At 38.5% G+C, this 20,811-nt stretch overlaps 1 protein-coding gene across 1 annotated transcript; it reads left to right on the forward strand.

Moving 5' to 3' along the window:
• The first annotated feature begins 798 nt into the window (after positions 1-798).
• Positions 799-15,467, forward strand: LOC108931689 (desmoglein-4-like). Its single transcript, XM_029246478.1, has 15 exons — positions 799-899; positions 2,896-3,021; positions 3,591-3,746; positions 3,843-3,981; positions 4,140-4,309; positions 4,520-4,654; positions 4,743-4,928; positions 5,048-5,463; positions 5,610-5,752; positions 5,941-6,162; positions 6,716-6,949; positions 7,185-7,321; positions 7,876-8,169; positions 9,196-11,113; positions 15,409-15,467. The coding sequence occupies exons 1-15, from the start codon at positions 846-848 to the stop codon at positions 15,465-15,467; spliced, it is 4,389 nt and encodes a 1,462-aa protein (XP_029102311.1). The 5' UTR covers positions 799-845.
• The last annotated feature ends 5,344 nt before the right edge of the window (positions 15,468-20,811 follow it).

The raw sequence follows: 20,811 nt of genomic DNA on the forward strand, positions 1-20,811 counted from the left end.
CAGGCTGCATTTGTTCTCATGTTCATGCCTGTCTAAATTAATATTTTTTTATAAAAAAGACATGTTGTCAACCTAGCATGCAAGTCTAAACAAGTGGAGTGTAAAAAAAATATTATGAATTCTGAATTTTTTTTGTTCTTTATCACCAAAAACCTTATGCTATTGAGCAATTCTTTAAAAAAATACTTTTGTCATTCTGATTTCTTTAAAAGTATAATTTAAATAAATTATAAAAATAAGTTTGTCATGATTTACTTCATCCAGCAGATCTGTGCTACATTTAATCCTACAGCTAGATTCTGTGTTTATATTTCCCTAGTTTTCCAGCATCTTACTTTTGATGCAATTTAACTTATTCATACAGCTGACGACATTTCCTAAGAAATCTAGAAAAAGAATTTAAAATAATCCCCTTGTGATTTAAACCGAGAACCATTTCTTCAGTACAGTTCAACCCATTCAAGTAGTTCTTCAACTACAGCAAGACCTCCTTCACTGGCCCATTGAATCTTTCACTAACTCACTGTTCTCCATGAAAAGTATGGAAAGTCTGCTGATTTGTTTTCTAAACATAAGGCACACATAATGCCAAAATAGAGAGAATAAAACTTGGCAATAGAAGGGTACTGTTTTGGTGCTATGAGGAGAGAGGAGAGGGGCTCATACATGCCCAACGCATATGGGTGTGAACTGAGAAGGCATACACACTCCCTCCTCTTTCTGCATGGGTTGCTTATAGTATATTAACAGCCAGTGTATCGGCATTGATTTCATTCCACTGCTAGATATACAGGGAGCACAAGAGTTGGAGGAGCAGAGCTGCAGTTGCAGCAGGGTTTCTTGGAATGGCTGTCGTTCGTTCTGGGGGGACTGGCCTGCTCCTTCTTGCAATGCTTATGGTAAGTCTGCTGGTGGCACCTGGTTTGCTTACTTGTCTGAACTTATTTGACATGGCTTTGTTTTTAAAGGACTGACTTTTTTAAAACAGACTCTAAAGGGATGATTCGGAGAGCGCATTCACTATTTTCAGTTTCTCTAGGATTTAACAGCCTGAGAAATCTGCGGTTCAATTTGTTAATTAATGTTGGGGGTGAAATCAATGTTGCACATCAGTGTTAAAATCAGTATCATCTGAAGTGGGTATAAGACCACGCTACTTCACAGCTTTTCTGAATGTTCTGTTTATAATATATTGAATTTTTTATCTTTTATTTTCCTTTGTTTTGTTTCTGAAGAAGTATATTTTGTTATTTTATGTATCAAAAATCAAAATTTTTACTATTTACCAATTGCTGTATGTGGATAAGGAAACAATAAACCATGCTTGGGGGATAATGTATGTTTTCAACTTAAAATGTGTGCACTTATAAGGATGATATGTCATTTTTAGTTATAATAAAACATTGTTAACATACTCTGAAAACTTAAATGCTTCGAATGGAAAACTAAGGTGTTTGATTTCTTTAAAAGGAAGTCGCTACTGCAAAAAAAACTTAAACCTGGCAACTGCAGCCAAATTTAGGGGAGGAGACAAGCTCAAGGCATCGTTCATTTAAAAAAACATGTCTTTGCAAGTAGCTTTTGACCTGTAAGCATTCCAACAGTTGTCACAACTGAATGAGGAAAACTTAAAAACTATGCAACCAAATAAAGACAAAGATTCTCTCTGCACTTCTCTACCTACGTGCAGGGCAAAGTATGCACACATTACAGGCAAGTAACATGGTCAGAAATACACAGTTCACATAAACAAATTAAATGTCGTGTCTTTTCGATATTATATCATTTTAGAAAGTGACGGTTTGATGACAATGAGAAAATCAGTAACATTTAAACAGAAGCAAAACATTTTATGTTTATGTTTAGGGGTAACATCAACTGCCCACTATAATGATCAATGCTTGAATTTTGCATTTACTTACCAGTACACAGTACACTTTGTAATGTGTATTTATCTAATTTACCTAACTTTTGAATACTGTCAACAATTTAGGAGTACTTTTTTTTGCACATTCAAACACACACACACACACACACACACACACATTTTCAGAACCGCTTGTCCCATACGGGGTCACGGGGAACCGGAGCCTACCCGGCAACACAGGGCGTAAGGCCGGAGGGGGAGGGGACATACCCAGGACGGGACGCCAGTCCGTCACAAGGCACCCCAAGCGGGACTCGAACTCCAGACCCACCGGAGAGCAGGACTGCGGTCCAACCCACTGCACCACCGCACCCCCTGCCACATTCAAACAATGAATATAAATTTTAGTTCTGCTGGCCACTGTATGTACCAAAACAGATCCAACATAATGAAAATTACAAACAATCCAAAACTTATTTTTTACATGGGTAGCAATATGAATGTAGATTGTTAACAAAAAAAGCCAGTAAACATCACAGATTCTTTGAAAAAAACATGCTGTGGATACAATAGAGAACACACACACACACAATCTGAAACTGCTTGCCCCATGCAGGGTCGCAGGGAGCCAGAGCCTAACCCGGCAACACAGGGTATAGGGCTGGGGGGGACACGCACACCCAGGACGGGATGCCAGTCTGTTGCAAGGCACCCCAAGTGGGACTCAAACCCCAGACCTACCAGAGAGCAGGACTCGGTCAAACCCACTGCACCACTGCATCCCCTTCAATAGACAACCATACAACTGTATTAATCCCTTGTACTTTCACTGAGACAGTGTCATGATTACTGTTAGTTTTTATTTAAGGTATGGCTTTGTACTTACCCTGAATTTCTCCACTAATAAAACAGAAAAATTATAAATCAGACACAGTGAATTGTCAACCTGTTTTAATGGCTTATTATAAACTGTTCTTGCATGTTAGTACTTTTGTATGTGACTTTTCATTTTCTTTTCCCTGGTTGAGATCTGCTCAGGGAATGCTGAAGACCAGCGATGTATGAGGAGTGTGAGAAAGAAAAGAGAATGGATTGTTCCCCCAATAAAGCTGCCTGAGAATGCAAATTTCACAGACAAAGAATTTATTGCCAAGGTATGACATACCCTTTTCTGAATTTTTCTTCATAATCAGCAGTTTTAGAAAAGAATTTGGTATTTTGAAAAATACAGCAGCACTTGGTATACTTTAAAAATTATGCATCCTGCACAGTACAAGATTCTTGTTTTCTTAGTATTCTTGCTCTGTATTGTTTCCCTTATTTACAGATATTTATTTCAGTTTTTGACTAACTAATTGCAGCAGCGTATATTTTGGCATAGATGCCACAAAGGCTGAATCCATAAACTGACGACTAATGTGTCATACATTATGGCACTTATAGTTCACATGATCCAAGCACCATCTAATTACATCAGTGTTGATTATGACTAAAAGATATATAAAACACGAATCCCCTTAAACCATTAATTTCAAATACTACTAATTAATCATAACTATTGAGCTTATATTGCAGTTGAACTCTTCCTGTAGTTCCAGCTTGCATTTATACAGCTTGTTCTTAAATAACAGGTCAATATACCACACTCTTGAGCTATATAGCATACAAGTGCTGTGACATAGGTACAGTGCTATAAACATTATATTCTTCTCATGCATTTCAGATTCGATCAGACAAGAGTGAATATGCAAAGCTAAGGTACTCCTTGAGAGGAGTTGGGGCAGACAAGCATCCCTTAAACGTGTTTATTGTGGATGAAACAACTGGCTTTGTAAGAATTACTAGAATTTTAGACAGGGAGGATATTCCAAAGTACAATGTAAGTACAGTTCCTGGCCTTTGTACGTATGAACTATCATGCAATCATTGTGTTTATTGATTTTTGACCTTATTAAACGCTATCTGTTCCTTTCAGCTTGAAGGTGTAGCTAAATTCCTTAATGGAACAGTAGCAGAAAACAAGCTTGAACTGTACATTGATGTTGAAGATGAAAATGACAACCCTCCAGAATTTACAAAATTTTCTGGAGCAGTCGCCGAATCGAGCAAACCAGGCATGTTTTGAAACTTGTATTTTACTGGAACACATAACAGGTCATTTAAAAGAAAAATATGTAAAAATTATAACAAATCTCAGTAAAGATTAAGAATATGAAGTCTTATATGCAAGAGATTTTTCATGCTGATGAAAGATTTCCCTGTGAAATTCAAGGTACCTTTGTTATGCAAGTGAATGCCACTGATGCAGATGAACCAGGAACCCTCCACACAAAGATTGCATACAGTATCGTGGAACAGCAGCCACCGGATATTGGACAGATGTTTCATTTAGAGGAGGCAACAGGAAAACTTTATATTAAAGAACCTTCCCTTGACAGAGAAGTAAGCTTGACAGTATGACAGTCTGTACATATCTCAGGGTGTGAATCTTTATAAATTGAAACAGACACAAAGTTCTCAGTTTATCAGATCTTGCATCCAAAGGCAAAAGTATACCAGTTAAATATTCAAGGAAAACTGAATTTTTTTAGAGCTGCGCCAATGTCCGCAATTCTTTGTAATGAAACGTTTCCATTGTTTTAATCTGTTCAGAGACACAGCTCCTATACTTTAATTGTAAAAGGTGTGGACATGGATGGGGCATCAAATGGCAACTCAGGCACAGGAACAGTTGAGGTGAAAATCCTGGACATCAATGACAATGTACCAACCCTAGAGAAAGATAAGGTAAGGTAATAACATATTAAATGTCTTAAAAGCCGTTACACTTTTTCTATGTTTCATAACATCTAAATTTCCCATGTGTGTCTTTCAGTATGAAGCCACCATAGATGAGAACACAGCCAATGTGGAAGTGCTGAGAATGAAGGTCTTGGACAATGATTTAGAAAACACTGACAACTGGCTGGCCATGTTTGAAATAGTGTCAGGAAACGAGGATGGCATCTTTAGTATTGAAACAGACCCCAAGACCAATGAAGGGATGTTAGTTCTTAATAAGGTAAATAATATTAATATTTGCATGTGGATGTAGTTCAGAAAGACTGTTTTATAGCATACTCTGAATGTACGATGATGTTTCTTTGTCCCTTTTCTTTTCACATGATTGTAACTCTGAAGCCAGTGGATTATGAGACAGTCAACGAACTTGAGCTGGGAATTGCGGTGCGAAATGTGGCACCTTTCCATGTTGCTGATGCAGCAGGAGCAGAAGCTGGAGCAGGAATGGGAGGAGGGGCAGGAGCAGGGGGTGGGGCTGGGGCAGGTGGAGGTGCTGGGACAGGTGGAGGTGCTGGGGCAGGTGGAGGTGCTGGGGCAGGAACCAGTGGTATCGTGAGGCCCGGCAGTACTGGACCTGGTAGTAAAAGCTACACTGTTAAGATCAATGTAAAAAACCTTCCTGATGGTCCAGGATTTAATCCAAAGGTAAAGCCCATCCCAATTTCCGAAGATCCCAAAGATCTAAAAGTCTCCAGTGTGATCGCAAAGTTTCCGGCTACTGATGGGGACACAGGAAAGCCTGCAGAAAATGTTAGGTGTGTGCTTCTGCTTCTTAACAACTAAAAAAATAGTTTCAGCACAAAAAATAACCCTAACACAGACCACTGGGAAGTATATGCAAGAAGGGCCGTTTCCTCATATGAAACGTACTTTAATGTTTGTAATTGTGATTAAAATACAGGTATGCTAAGGTCTATGACCCTGACAACTGGATCTCAATTGATGAAAAGACTGCAGAAATCAAGCTTAACAAACATCCAGACCGGGAGTCGAAGTTCCTGACAAATGGAACGTACTATGCGAAAATCATCTGTATGACTGAAGGTATTAACAAAGTAAATAAATGGTGTGATGGTCACACAATATAACACTTATTACAATTTTTTCTCAAAAATTAGACAGGACCATCTTTGGAGACAGCAAACTAAGAATCATTTGTTCTCATTAACATTAAGCATTTTATATACTCACACTTAAGACTGGTTATTTTAGTTAATTATTATTTCTTTCAGATCTGCCATCCAGGACAGCCACAGGTACCATTGCTCTCCAGGTGGAGGATGCCAATGATCACTGTCCTCAACTGACCAGCAAATACCAGTCCCTCTGCTCTGGTGAACACCGTGTTAACATCACAGCAGTTGATGAGGATTTGAACCCTAATAGTGCCCCTTTTGAATTCATGATCATACCAGAAGATACAAGTGGAAAGTGGGAAGTGGAGCCTTATAATGGTAAGGAATAGTTTATTGATTACCAGAAAACAATCACCTCTTTAGGGGGGAGCTCAAACATGGGTTTCAATCAGGCTCAGTCTGTGTGGCATTTGTATGTTTCCCGCATGTTTGTCTGGGTTGAGTTTCACAGTCCAAAGATGCTTTTCTAGTGAATCAGTGACTGTAAATGGTCCTTAGTGTGTTCATGTGTGGGCAAATGAGTATGCAATCTTGTCCAGGGTACACCCTGCCTCACACTATGTTCTTCTAGGATGGGCTCCAGACTGACCACTACAACACAGGCTTTTAGACCAGCAGTTATTGACAATGAATGGAAGGATGGATGGATTGATATATAAAGTCTAAAAATCTATAAAGCTCTTCTCTTAGAGAAGTTTTGATGTTTTACCTGGACACATCTATAACAGGCCCTTAAAGAACCATAATTCACACAACTGCATACAAGTTATGATGATACCAGTTTTTATACATAGAATTATCATATCTAAGTGATGTTTATGGAGCAAAACTTCTCACAAGAATGTTGCTGCTTCCACCTGTTCCCTTGCAGGCACCAGTGCCATTTTGAAACCACATGGTAGCCTGTGGCCTGGCTCCTTTAAAGTCACACTGGAAATCAAAGATCACCAAGGTATAGCCTGCCCTGACAAACAGGTCCTTCAGCTGGATGTCTGCACCTGTAAGGAGGAGGGATCCTGCACCCTCAGAGGAGCACAGAGGTCTTCTGCCAAGTTTTCATTCCCAGGCATTGGAATCCTACTGCTAGGCCTTTTTTTATTATTATGTGAGTATGAAAAGACTCCTTTAAGACACAGTTGCATGAAGCAAGTGATATATTCTGAGGCTATTGCTACTGATGGTAAACATTAAGTATTAGAAGATGAAGTCATTTATTTTGAAATTGAGCAACATAAACAAAATGTGTATAGATAGATAGATAGATAGATAGATAGATAGATAACTTTATTAATCACCAGAGAAACTGCACAGTAAAGGTAATTTTCTCCCCATGTCTGCAGTGGTGCCCCTTCTGCTGCTGTTTTGCACATGCCGAGGTTCTGATGACGATGTGATTGTGGGGGATTTTGCTGACATGCCCTTTGATACTAAAGACTATTTGATGGCATACCATACAGAAGGCATGGGGGAAGACAAGGTAATCTCAGACTTGCTATAAACTCTTCAGAGCACATTGCATATATTTTTATATAAAGAAACAGGCCATTAACACAACAAATCTTTATCCTATGAATGTGACTGGCGCTCAAGATGAATTTATCAATTTCTTAGTTAGACTAAATTTTATACAATGCGTGAAATAAGGAGGTAGGCTAGTAATAACATTTTATACTGCATTAGTAAGTACAAAGCAGCACAAATCTTCACAACAACAATGGCAGGATGGCTAAGAAATACAGGACCGCTAGGGATGCAGTAAATTCTCGGAAGGCTAGCAATAACCATTTATAGTGATGCAGTTGAACTTTCGACTAATACTCAGTACAAGCTACTGAACACATCAAGGACTTGTAGCGTCCAACAAACTATATACATTATTTTACATAGTTTTTTTCCTGACTTTTATGTTTATTTAATAGTTTAAATTGCTTAAAAGAGAATTCAGAAAATTTTACAGTCTGAATTTAACATTTTAAATAATTTTAAACTTTTGCAAAAAAGCTAATTCAGGAATCACTTTGGTGTTTTCAGGAGGTCCCACTACTGAGTTCCCCAGTGTCGATACCCACCAAGCAAGTCTTTACAGATTGCTTTAGTAAAACATCAGCAGTAAGAACATGCAGCCCTGTGGACATGTACCATACAGGACAGCATGACTCATTCAAGAAAGGACCTACAGACACTGATTTTGCTGTTAGGCGAGACTCAACAAAGTGGAAATATGTAAGCACTGGTGCCTTTCCTTCTGAGATTGTGGACCTCAGTGGAGACATATATGCTGAAATCACTCTCCCAGAAGCCTTTCTGAAAGAGTACTATTTACAGGTGAGTAAATCATTTGATAGGCCATCATAACGAAATTTTGTTCCCCTCTGTGTGTAACTCATGGGGGTGCGGTGGTGCAGTGGGTTGGTCTGGGTCCTGCTCTTTGGTTGGTCTGGGGTTTGAGTCCTGCTTGGGGTGCCTTGCGATGGACTGGTGTCCCGTCCTGGGTGTGTCCCCTCCCTCTCTGGCCTTACGCCATGTGTGCTGGGTTAGGCTCCCGTGCCCCGTCTGGGGCGGGGGGTTCGGACCTGGTGGACGGACCTTGCCCAGGGGTACTACCACCACCGCTGTGTGTAACTCACCTATAGGTGGAATGACAATCAAGTAGATTTTTACTAACATTGCTTGTTACTTACCTGTCACACATGCTTTACAACATGTGTGAGTCCTGGTACAACTACTGTACTTATCAGTCATGAATATTATTGTGGCACCCCAGGGTATTCCAGGTTCAGGGAGTGTCTAAGCAGAGAATGACTGTCTGGATTTTCAGGAGTTTAATTTCTTTTCGCCCATATTTAGGAATTAAAGGGTTACAAAAATCCTTTGCAAAACTATTAGTAATGAACAACTACTACCCTTATAAAACAAAGTAACCAACAATTGGCAGTAACATAAAGCAAAACATTGTTTATACAATAATTGAGAATTCACACACGGTCTGAACCGCTTGTCCCATACGGGGTCGCAGGGAGCCGGAGCCTAACCCAGCAACACAGGGTGTAAGGCTGGAGGGGGGGGGACACACCCAGGATGGGACGCCAGTCCATCACAAGGCACCCCAAGCAGGACTTGAACCCCAGACCCACCAGAGAGCAGGACCAGGTCCAACCCACTGCGCCACCACACCCCCTAATTGAGAATTCATCAAAGCCAAATATCTACCATTCTCAAACTTCAATGTCATAAATTTCAAGTCTCTACACATCACAACACAATAGCCCCAATGTCAGCACAATACTATTTCATGCTTGAAATAATATATGCTAAATTTGAGTGTATTCTTTGTCTTTATTGTTGTTGTAGAAGGCAAGCTGTGCAGCAGGAGCTGAGTCCCATTTAGACAGCTTTATAACCTATGATTATGAAGGTGTCGACTCCCCCATGGGATCGATTGGTTGTTGTAGCCTCAGTGAATCAGACAACAACCTCGACTTCTTGAACGACTTGGATCCCAAGTTCATGACCTTAGCACAGATCTGTCAAGGCACAGAAGATGAAGCTGAAGTTTTCATATATTCACCAAAGCCCACTGACAAACAAAGCACTGTGATGACCCACACTGAGATCAGCAGAGGAAGTGGGGTGACTGTAGGTACAATGCATCACAGCACTGTAAGCTCACCTCTGTCAAACCCTGTTGAAAAAGTTGCAGAGACCAGCTGTTCTGCTACCTTTGCCAATATGCATATCCAGAAACAGGTGATTCTTCCATGTCAGCCATATCTCATTCAACAACCTGTGTACTACGGTACAGCTCCTGTGTTACAAACTACTCAGTACATCCTGGAGCCTCAGGTTCACAACACTGTGTTGGTCTCAGAACTGCCCTCAGTTCCAAAATTGCAGACTGTGTATGTGGTAGATGATGTTACTGGCTCAGAAAATCTAGCAGTGAAGGAGAAAAATGTGTTGGTTGGATCTAATGATCATGGTGGTGTGTTTTTTGTACAGCAGGGAACCTTTAGTATGAGTGAGAATGTGATCTTAGCTGAGAGAAATAGTTCAGATCTGGTAATGCAACAGGGCAATGTTGCACTCAACCAAAGCCTTCCTAATACAAACATTCTGCCAGAACCACATAATGTTTTGCTGGTTGAGGGACAATCAGGGACTGGACAGGTTCTGCAGCATCCACTGCTGATGCAGCAAGGATCTCTGCAAAGGCCAGACGACCTTGTACCACAGCAAGTAGTTCTTGTGGAAAGGCCTATTGTACAAGACATTACACTGGGGTTAACTCCAGGAGCTAAAAGTACTGGTGGATTTTTTTCTGAGAATATTCTACTAGTGGACAGACCAAATGGTGCTGTGCAAATACTGCAGGAAAGTCCAGTGAGCACAAACTTTGTGATCGACATGAGCAACACAGAAAATAGACTGCAAGATAGGAGGGAAATGGATGTCATGCAAGAGGAGGGTCAGGGGAGTGTATGCCATGTGTATGAGACAGAACAATCTTGGATATCTCAAGACATTCCGCAGATAGAAAAACCCTCTGAACTGCAGCATGTCATTCAAGTGCAGAAGTATGAGGAAACTGAGCAGAATGATGAAGACATATTGGAATTAACCACACCAATGCATGAAGCAGAAAGTCAAGTTAGTGAAATGTTGGATCAAAATGTGCTAGCACTGACCCAGAACACTACAGGGAATGTGAAACTGTCTTCATCACCTGATCAGAAATTGACTGAGATTGAAATGAGTTCTTGCAATACTGTAAGCGTTGCTTCTCAGAAGGCAGATGAAAACATACCTGAGCCAGTATCCCAGAATATTGAAAATTTAAATGTGCATAGTGATTCTCACCTGATTGCAGCAGAACATGTGTCAAAGTTAGTACAAGAAGCTTTTGAAGATGAACTACTTAATTCATGCAACAAAAGTCTAGATAATTCAGAATCTGAATTTAGTTCTCCCCAAATAAACGAAGAAGAGAGAGCAGGATTTGAACTACTTGAAACAAACTGTTTGAAAAAGCCTGATGTCTCTGATAAAAGCTTGGAAGTGGATATTACAGATGTGATTACAGATCCGGATAGTTCCTATTTTCAGTCAGAGGAGGAAAGTGGATCAAAAACTCAGGGAATGTTGGACGAAGAAGTATTATCCAGTGCACAATCTGAAGAGCTACCAAAATCAAAGGAAGATGCTTATGAAGCAACTGAAGATGATGGGGACATGGAGGCATATAACTCAGAGACTGATGAGCTTGAAGACAGTAATGTTTTTTGTCATAAAATAAAAATGGATGTGTCAAGTGTTGAAATACAGGACACAAAAGTCATAAATGCAGAAGTTTATGTTCACCAGAACGAGGAAGAAAACAGCTCAGAGTTAACATCAATAACTTCTCAAAACGTTGAGTTGTGTACTTCAAAAAGTGGGGACCAAACTACTGCAAGCACAATAGTGGGAGAAAACATACATCATGTACACAAAAAACCATTGCTGGAAGCTGAATTATCTTGGCAAGATCAAAATTCTGCTGAGAGTAGCAGTTGTTCAGAGAATATAGTGGAAGAAGATACAACTGAAGTGATTCAAAGAAAAATGGATGAGGAAAAACTGACTATATCACATGACGAGGAAATGGATGAAGCAGGAATTACTTCCAACCATGCAATGCATATTTGTTCTTCCCAAGCAATGGAAGAAGATTCTTGGGGAAAAATTAAAGGAATTTCAATGCAATCTCTTGAGGACAACACATCAGACTATGTTTCACATAATGCTGACAGTGAGAAAACTGACATTACTTATGACATGATTTTTAAGGAACATGTGTCAGGATTAAACCAAAGATCTTTTCAAGAGAATGAATCATCTGGATCTTCCAACGAACTACGTATTTCAGAAGAAACTGATCTTTTGGAGAGCCTTGTCATTCCTGACCAAATTTTGGAGAGAGACGTGTCTGTTTCATATATTGTGGACATGACAGACATTCACGACAGCTGTGATCAGGTAGCAGAGGTTGAGAGCTCAATAAGTAAAGGAATTTTAAAGCAAGGAGACTTATCCAACACAGATTCAGAAGAAGAAGAAAAATATTCTGAAGAATCAGCAGTACAAGAAGATTCTCATCAGGTAATTGAAGGGGATGAAGAAAAAGGACTGTCTAGCTCAGAGGATGAGGAATCTGAAAGATGTCAAGTTCTTTCTTATCAAAGAGTGAATATGGATGAGCGAAGGACTGAAGTGGAGCATCTGGAAATAACAGAGTCTTCTCAGAATGATTCTAACCAAATTATCGAAGACAATTCGATGTTGACTATTGAAAGATGTGAAACAGAAACAGATTCCTCTCAGGAGTCTGACGATGGTTACAGTCAGGCTGTTGGAAAACATGTATCAGGATTAATGACATTAACTGCCGAATCAGCAGTGCAAGAAGATTCTCATCAGGTAATTGAAGGGGATGAAGAAATAGGACTGTCTAGCTCAGAGGATGAGGAATCTGAAAGATGTCAAGTTCTTTCTTATCAAAGAGTGAATATGGATGAGCGAAGGACTGAAGTGGAGCATCTGGAAATAACAGAGTCTTCTCAGAATGATTCTAACCAAATTATCGAAGACAATTCGATGTTGACTATTGAAAGATGTGAAACAGAAACAGATTCCTCTCAGGAGTCTGACGATGGTTACAGTCAGGCTGTTGGAAAACATGTATCAGGATTAATGACATTAACTGCCGAATCAGCAGTGCAAGAAGATTCTCATCAGGTAATTGAAGGGGATGAAGAAATAGGACTGTCTAGCTCAGAGGATGAGGAATCTGAAAGATGTCAAGTTCTTTCTTATCAAAGAGTGAAGATGGATGAGCAAAGGACTGAAGTGGAGCATCTGGAAATAACAGAGTCTTCTCAGAATGATTCTAATCAAATTATCGAAGACAATTCGATGTTGACTATTCAAAGGTGTGAAACGGAAAGAGATTCTTCTCAGGAGTCTGACGATGGTTACAGTCAGACTGTTGGAAAACATGTATCAGGATTAATGACATTAACTGCCGAATCAGCAGTGCAAGAAGATTCTCATCAGGTAATTGAGGGGGATGAAGAAAAAGAACTGTCTAGCTCAGAGGATGAGGAACTTGAAAGATGTCAAGTTCTTTCTTATCAAAGAGTGAAGACAGATGAACAAAGGACTGATGTGGAGCATCTGGAAATAACAGAGTCTTCTCAGAATGATTCTAACCAAATTATCGAACACAATTCGATGTTGACCATTCAAAGATGTGAAACAGAAACAGATTCCTCTCAGGAGTCTGACGATGGTTACAGTCAGACTGTTGGAAAACATGTATCAGGATTAATGACATTAACTGCCGAATCAGTAGTACAAGAAGATTCTCATCAGGTAATTGAAGGGGATGAAGAAAAAGAACTGTCTAGCTCAGAGGATGAGGAATCTGAAAGATGTCAAGTTCTTTCTTATCAAAGAATGAAGATGGATGACCAAAGGACTGAAGTGGAGTGTCTGGAAATAACAGAGTCTTTCGAGAATGATTCTAATCAAATTATCGAAGACAATTCGATGTTGACTATTCAAAGGTGTGAAACGGAAAGAGATTCCTCTCAGGAGTCCGACGATGGTTACAGTCAGGCTGTTGGAAAACATGTATCAGGATTAACTACATTAACTGCAATGGATAGTGAAATATCTGCCTCCTTTCCAGAACAGTATGAAAGTTCTAGCAAGTTTACTGAAAAACCTCAGAGATCTCAGGCTGAAGAAACATTCCAAGAAATGTCAGTGTCTGGATCACACTACACTGAAACTGTGGAAATAAAAGCTGATTCTCTGCAAATTAGTGAGGCAGATCCACCTTATTTTGCAGAACATGATAATAGAATAGAGACAGAAATAGAAAGGTCTGGGTCAGATGACGCTTATACCAGGTCTAACCAGGAATATGAACGTGAATATGAAGAGCCTGCAGAAGCTTTACAGAAGAGTGAAATGTCTCTATCACAGAGCGAACAGTCAGAGGAGACTTTTGGTGCTCAGATAGTAAATATGGAAGGAACTGATGATAGAAAACTCAGAGAGAGTGTCAAACGTACAAAATCAAAAAATAAAAAGCTGGTGAGTCCTACACGGAGGTGCAGTCAGCAATAAAAGTGTAGGGATGTTTTTTTTCCTTTCAATAGACAGCTGAGGAAATACAAAGTATTGTGTCTTTTAAGATTATTGTTGATGATACATTTCAGTTTAAAGGAAATTTGCATTTTTATCATTTTTTTTGTTTTATAGACATTCCGTATTTGTGGAGATCCACTGTTTGCAAAATCTTAAATAAAGGACGTGAATATAGCAGCAGAATGCCATGAAATGGCAAGTGGAACACAATCTTTAGCTAGGCCTTACCTTTTTAAGCAAATCCTGTGAGTCTTGGCCATGAGGATGCGGGTATTTGCAGGATGGGTGGAACAATTTCATGAATTCTATTTAGTGATCAGTGCCTTTATTTCTAGTGGTGGGTCAAGGAAACAGGGCAGGATGTGCAGGAGGGTCAAAGGTTAACTTACATGGTATCATGAGTCTTGATAGCGCTCCAGAGAACACGGTGATGTTTGTTTATGATGTTTAATGGAGTGGCTTCCCATAGTGACACACAATGCCTGAGTAAAGCCAGGATAAAATCTTTTATTGTACTGACATATTCACAGTTCTGCTGTGTCTTGCCTTTCTCTGCCCTTTGTTCATAGACCACGTCAAAGGAAACATGATACAGACAACATGAGTACAAAGATGAAATGTTTGATTTTTTTTTTTTTTTTTTTTTTAATCAGTATGACTGTCAAGAAGTTTTTATGCATGATTATTAATTTTCATTTGGGAAAACAAATGCTTCTATTGCAACATTTCTCATTTCCTATTATTTCTTATCTCTTATCTCCAGCTCTTTCTATAAAACATAATTACTAATACTAACCGCATTTGGCCTGTTGTATAAGTTATAAAACAGGTTTGTAAAGTCAGGCAGAACTAATAGGACATAAATATAGAGCTCACATTTACCAAGTTAATAGAATTATAAAATGATAATACATTTAAACATTTGTATTTACATAACTTGGAACAGACAAGTAATCAATTGCTGTTTATTATTAGTTTGTAATAAATTAATACAAATTTGCTTTTTAAACATTTTTGTAATTGCTTCAAAGCTATATGCTATATAAGGATGTGTCTGGGGAAAAGTAATTTTGTTTGCTGTGTTCCTTGTATATTTTGTATTAAGCAAATAAAGTTTACAGTTCAATTTTATTATGTGTTACATATTTTAAGATTCTTTGAAAACAGACAGGGCCATCACTTAAAGTGCTTAAATTTGCAAAGTGAAGAGCTAAAACAAGCATAGGAAGAATTGAAAATACTGAAGTTAGTAATAATTACATTCAAATCTGTGAAATCATAAAAATGGCTGTGCTCCCAAGAAGCTCACTGCTAAATTGCTAGGCTGAATACAGCAAAAGTCTGGGTTTAAATCCACACCACCTTGTTTAGGTAACGTAGCCCAGCTCTACTCCTTAGTGGTGTTCATAGCTACCCCTAAAAACAACTGAACCCCTACTTCTAGCTATGGGTAGAGTTTGCCAAATAGGGACATCAGGTGACAAAACCCACAAAGTAGCATATCAGAGGAGGTATGTCATTAACCCTCCTTAGTTGTGTTGCTCTCATATATCCATATAGTATAGTTTTTCACTAGTCTGCTCTCACACAAACATAAAAGAAATTAACATAGGAACTCCCAACCCTTAGGTTAGCATTGAAATTAATTTCATTCCGAGGATGAATTCACAATGCTCCTGTCCCACACTTGTCCTTCCGCATTATCATTGTCGTGTCAACCCGAAGGGAAAATACTAATCATGTTAAACTCGCAAGTTACAGCTTGTGTTCATGGACACTTAAATAACTGGAATATCTAACTCTCATTTTGAGGCCCACAGTATTACGAAATGGAAAACAACTTTTTGTGAAAAGAGTGTATTTTATGGGACTGCTTATATATAACTATTCACATAGGATAAATTTAGTGCCTTGCAAATTACACATAAATGGCAGTCTTTGCTAGAATCTAATATTAATCAGAATTCTGAAGTTATCATTTGGTTTTTTTTTTTTTTTTTTCTTTTTCCCTTTTTTTCAATCTTAGCGCACACACACACACACACACACACACACACACACACACACACACACACACACACACAGTCTGAAACCGCTTGTCCCAAGCAGGGTCGAGACAAACTGAAGCCTAACCCGGCAACACAGAGTGGAGGGGGGAAGGGACACACCCTAGACAGGATGCCAGTCCATAGCATGGCACCACAAGCGGAACTCAAACCCCAGGCCCACCAGAGAGCAGGACCCGGTCAAACCCACTGCGTCACGGCGCCCCCACTTCAATCTTAGTATGTTATGTAAAACTGTAAGTCACTTTTTTTCAGAATCTTAAAGTAAAACCGTGTACAAATACGTAAATCTGTAACTGATCATCCAGTTTTGTTTAAAGATAACTCATTATAAAAAGAAAGAGAATAAAGACATTAAAAATAAAGAAAAGTAAAACAAACATAACTTTAAAGCTGTGACTACAGTGGTAAAACCTGTTTCTGTATAACCATGACTAACCTGTTCCAGGGAAATAGTACAAGGCAGCTCATACAAGTTCAAACCAATTACCTCTTTTAATTTGAATATTAAACACCTTACAATGAGAAGAGGGCAAAGCTTCTTGTCTGGTGCATAAAAGAATTCTACTGAAAATGGGGCATAAATGTCAACAGTGAATAGTGTAGAACTTGGAAAAGAAATTTAACACATCAAAAAAAGAGGTTATTGGATACGGAGCTTTACTTTTACATTTTTAAATTGTCCTGGTCTTGTGACTAATTATTTTGTTTTTACAGTTAGTCACTCACTACTGTTAACCACTCATCCATGTCAGGGTTGTGGTTAAAACAACTCAGCTACTATGAGGCAGCAGAGCTGCACATCCCACCACCCATGTTTCAAAACAGTTATTTTCACTTTGAACGGAATGTGGAACAGGAACAAAAAAGGTTTAGTAAGTTTAGGAGCTTTACGAAAAACAAATTAGTAGGAAAGACGTGCCATGTGATCATATGCCTTTTAGATTAATTACCTCAGTTGAACCCAGTTTTCCTGGAAACATTTGCAGATTATCCATAAAGGGTAAGCCATAGTTAAATCCCCATTTTATAAGATTCCCACACTGAAAGCATGGTGCGTTACTTATAGGTCTAGCTCTTACCAAGTCATTTTTGACATCCAGCAGGGTTCTGGTCACCTGGTCGGTCATGCAGGTATAAAATGTGAATAACAGTGGGTACCTGGAGTTTTGGGTACTTGGAGAATCAGAACGGCCCATTCAGCTGGTTTAGTGCTTTTGGCTGCGACCACAGTCTTTGGCTGAAGCAGCCCCAATGGTAAGCTACGGTCTCTTACGTGTCTCATATCTCTGGGTATACCATATTTAAATGCAATACAATAATATGCAATGACAACTGCAACTTTTCACTGTACTATGATTTTGTCTATATTATTGCTGAGACCTTCTTGTTTCACATTCAAAACTTAAATTGTTGCATGACAGCTGCACAATAACTGTGTGGGTTCCTGCAAAGACGTAACAGCACAAGTGAATTTTAAAAAGCCACATGCCTGGAGCAGTGTTGGAGGAATTACTATTTTTTCCAGTTTTCCATCAGTCTTAGTGGATTGTCTGTCTAACAAAAACTTTTGCATAAGTTCTTTTTTGTAATCAGGACACCAAAAAAAAAAAAAAAAAAAAAAAAAAAAAAAAACAGAACTAATCCTTGTCGTCTTCATTCTGTGTTTTGAAGGTGATTTACTTTTATTTAAATAAATTGATTGATTTAACCCAGGATTATCAGGGCCAGTCAGTTCTGAACCACTAATTATTATAAAATTATAGATTACGTGTCTGTGCAGCAACTATACTGTCAGAAGATATATAAATACAATGTTTCTTTCATAGAGTATATCATATTTTCTAAAGCAGAAGAGATAGCTTACTTTTTTGGCCTTTTCTTGTAGTTATCTATAGTCCAAATAGAACATGTAAATGTGAAATTTCCTTTAAATTTAGACATTGAAGGACCAAAAAAAAAAAAAAAAATTCTCAGCACAAAATTAATATGTGGAAAAATCAAGCATTTATACATCTTGGTATTTTTACTGGGAAAAATACATATGCAAATTACCCAATTGCCACTTGGGTCCAGGATTCCCAAGCAGCCTCTTCCACAAGCCTCTAAGTGTAAATATCACAGTCACGGTAAAAGCAGCAGTATCAAAAACTGTGGCTGAAACTGTCAACTTTCAGGTTACAAACTCATTTCCTCATGCGGTACTCACTGCAGCAGCTCAGGTGAAGCTCAAATGCCAGCTTCCATCAGGTGCTGTTACAGATCATTTTAATCTTCAGTGCATGGAAGGAAAAACATGTGGATGCAGACAGGTTCTTGATGCAGTGGAAGGGGTGCCAGCAGGTGTGGGCCTTAAGGTCATTCAAAAAGCTGAGGAATCCTGGATCCAAGTGGCAGCTGGGTAATTTCTGTTTTTTTTTTTTTTTTTCCCCCCTCCTCCTTTTCCATACTAAACCAGCAAAAGCGAATATTAATACACAAAGATGCAAGCATTCATCACCCAACAGCAAAGTGGATATATAAATCAGCATAAACAAATGACATTTGATAGACATTGCTGGCAAACAGAGGCTCACACGACACATGTGGCACCACTAACCCTTGATGCTGCTCCCAAGGCCTTACTCCTATACAACTGTCACCACAAACCCGCATGGGTAAGTTCAGCAAATAAAGGAAATTCATACAATTTCTTCCCCCTTTAACATTTTACCTCCTTCATTCACACTTTTGCTCGTTACCCCTTTCTGTGACGTTCACCTGCTCGCACACACTGATGTAGTACTTGCTGAGCGGAACTGCAGTCATATCCTCCTCCAAGGGCAAAAAATAGCCACCTTGTCTTCTCCAAGACTCTTCTTCATAGACCGTTGGTGAACAGCAGAGCACAGCCAACTTACCGAAGCACCATCGGGGTTGTCTTTCATGAACACTTAATAAATACCACGCACAGGAACTGAAGGAACAACGCGCACAAAAAAAAAAAAAAAAAAAAAAAAAGTGGGGAAAAAGCAGTGAAAGCCAAGTATTCTGATAGGCTAGCTGTATTTATTTTCATAAGATGATAAAAATATATACAAATATCCCACAAATAACAGAAAGTGAGGCTATCGCACATGGCCATTTCGTTGCGGTTGTGTTTTCAGCATTTTAAAGAACGATTGTAAAGACAATGCAGGAAGCTGTGGCAGAAGTAACAACAAGAAAAGCTGGCTGAGAGAGACACACTTCTCTTCTCACACACACATGCATGGTTCAGAATGCTGAGCAAAGGTGGTTTATGGAGAGAAAAGCAACTTCCAGTGTGATCATCCATGCAACTCAAAAGAAAAGGATGTAGTTGTGAGTAAAAAAAAAAGTATTATTTTAAATAAAGGTGACAATTTTAACTATTAGAACAATGGGGGTACACCAAGCCTCTATATACTGCTGAAAAAATGTTTTTCTGAACACCGTATTGTTCCAAACGTAAATATCTAATTACCAATCACTCTGAGCAACAAAAGCATTTCTCCTGTTATCTTCAAATGTCTACTGAAAAGAAAATTTAAAAACTTTCTACCAAATCTAAATTCACAACCAAAACCATAAAATTTCTGGAATAAGCTGAAAGTAATAATTAACAACCAACTTAAAGAGTTAAGGCACAGATATAAATACGGCAATGTGTAAGGTACATTATGAAATAACGTGAATACATTGTCGGAACAAGGAAAACAGTAAGGCTGGTATGTGTGGAAATTTTGCAATTTTTCCTGCTAAGTAACTCCCACAGTGGAAAAGTGACTGGTGACAGATTCTTGTTTTTGTGTTTCAATACAAGATCCTTCAGACTAACTACTAGCTTTATTTCTACTTATGACACTGAAGCAAAAATGTCACCTCTTAGTTTTAATCATTAACAATGCGTCAAGGTCAAAATATTTTAAACATTTGCATTTTCTCAGAACAAAGGCCGCAACCAATTCAACGTACATTGCCTTCAAGCTTTATACCTCAAGACTAGCAATCAAATACCTCATTTTTTTTAATATAAAACCATTATGCATTATGGTTTTATTATTCATTCTGTAATCATCTTTATTTGCCAATAGTTTTTTTTTTTTTTTTTAATGACACACACACACACACACACACACACACACACCGTTAGCGCTGGAACCTAAATATAACGTGCTCACCACCGTCCCATCCAACAAAAAATAACAACCTAAAGCTGGATCCAGATCAAATAAAACTTTAAACTTCTTGTTCATCAGAAATTGTACACTCAGCACTGAAAGTCAGTCCTATAAGGAACGTTATACGGCACATTAAGTTATGGAAAAACCCAAAATTCCCCATAACCATGGTTTGTAAGTGGAGACCAGTAACTGAGTATGAGTTCTAATACAAGTTTATTTTCAGCAATTGTTTTAACTATTGAAACAGCAGCATATACAAATCAACAAGAACAATATGTACAAAAAAAATCCTTTATTTTTTTTTTTTTATTTTTTTTATTTTTTTTTTAAAACCAGCTTCTTGCAGTGCTCAAAACTTCAACAAAATAAAGTTTTCATGGCCCTAAATTATTTTCCATGCCCTTCAAGAACAACATAACTGTTGTACTCTCATTATGGCTCATTTTACAGTGCCATACATGAACTTCAAATAAAATGCAATTTTGAAAACTGGCTAAACTAGAATCCAACAAGTGTGTAACCAA

This window comes from Scleropages formosus, chromosome 19 (assembly GCF_900964775.1).
Source record: "Scleropages formosus chromosome 19, fSclFor1.1, whole genome shotgun sequence".
Lineage (NCBI taxonomy): Eukaryota > Metazoa > Chordata > Actinopteri > Osteoglossiformes > Osteoglossidae > Scleropages > Scleropages formosus.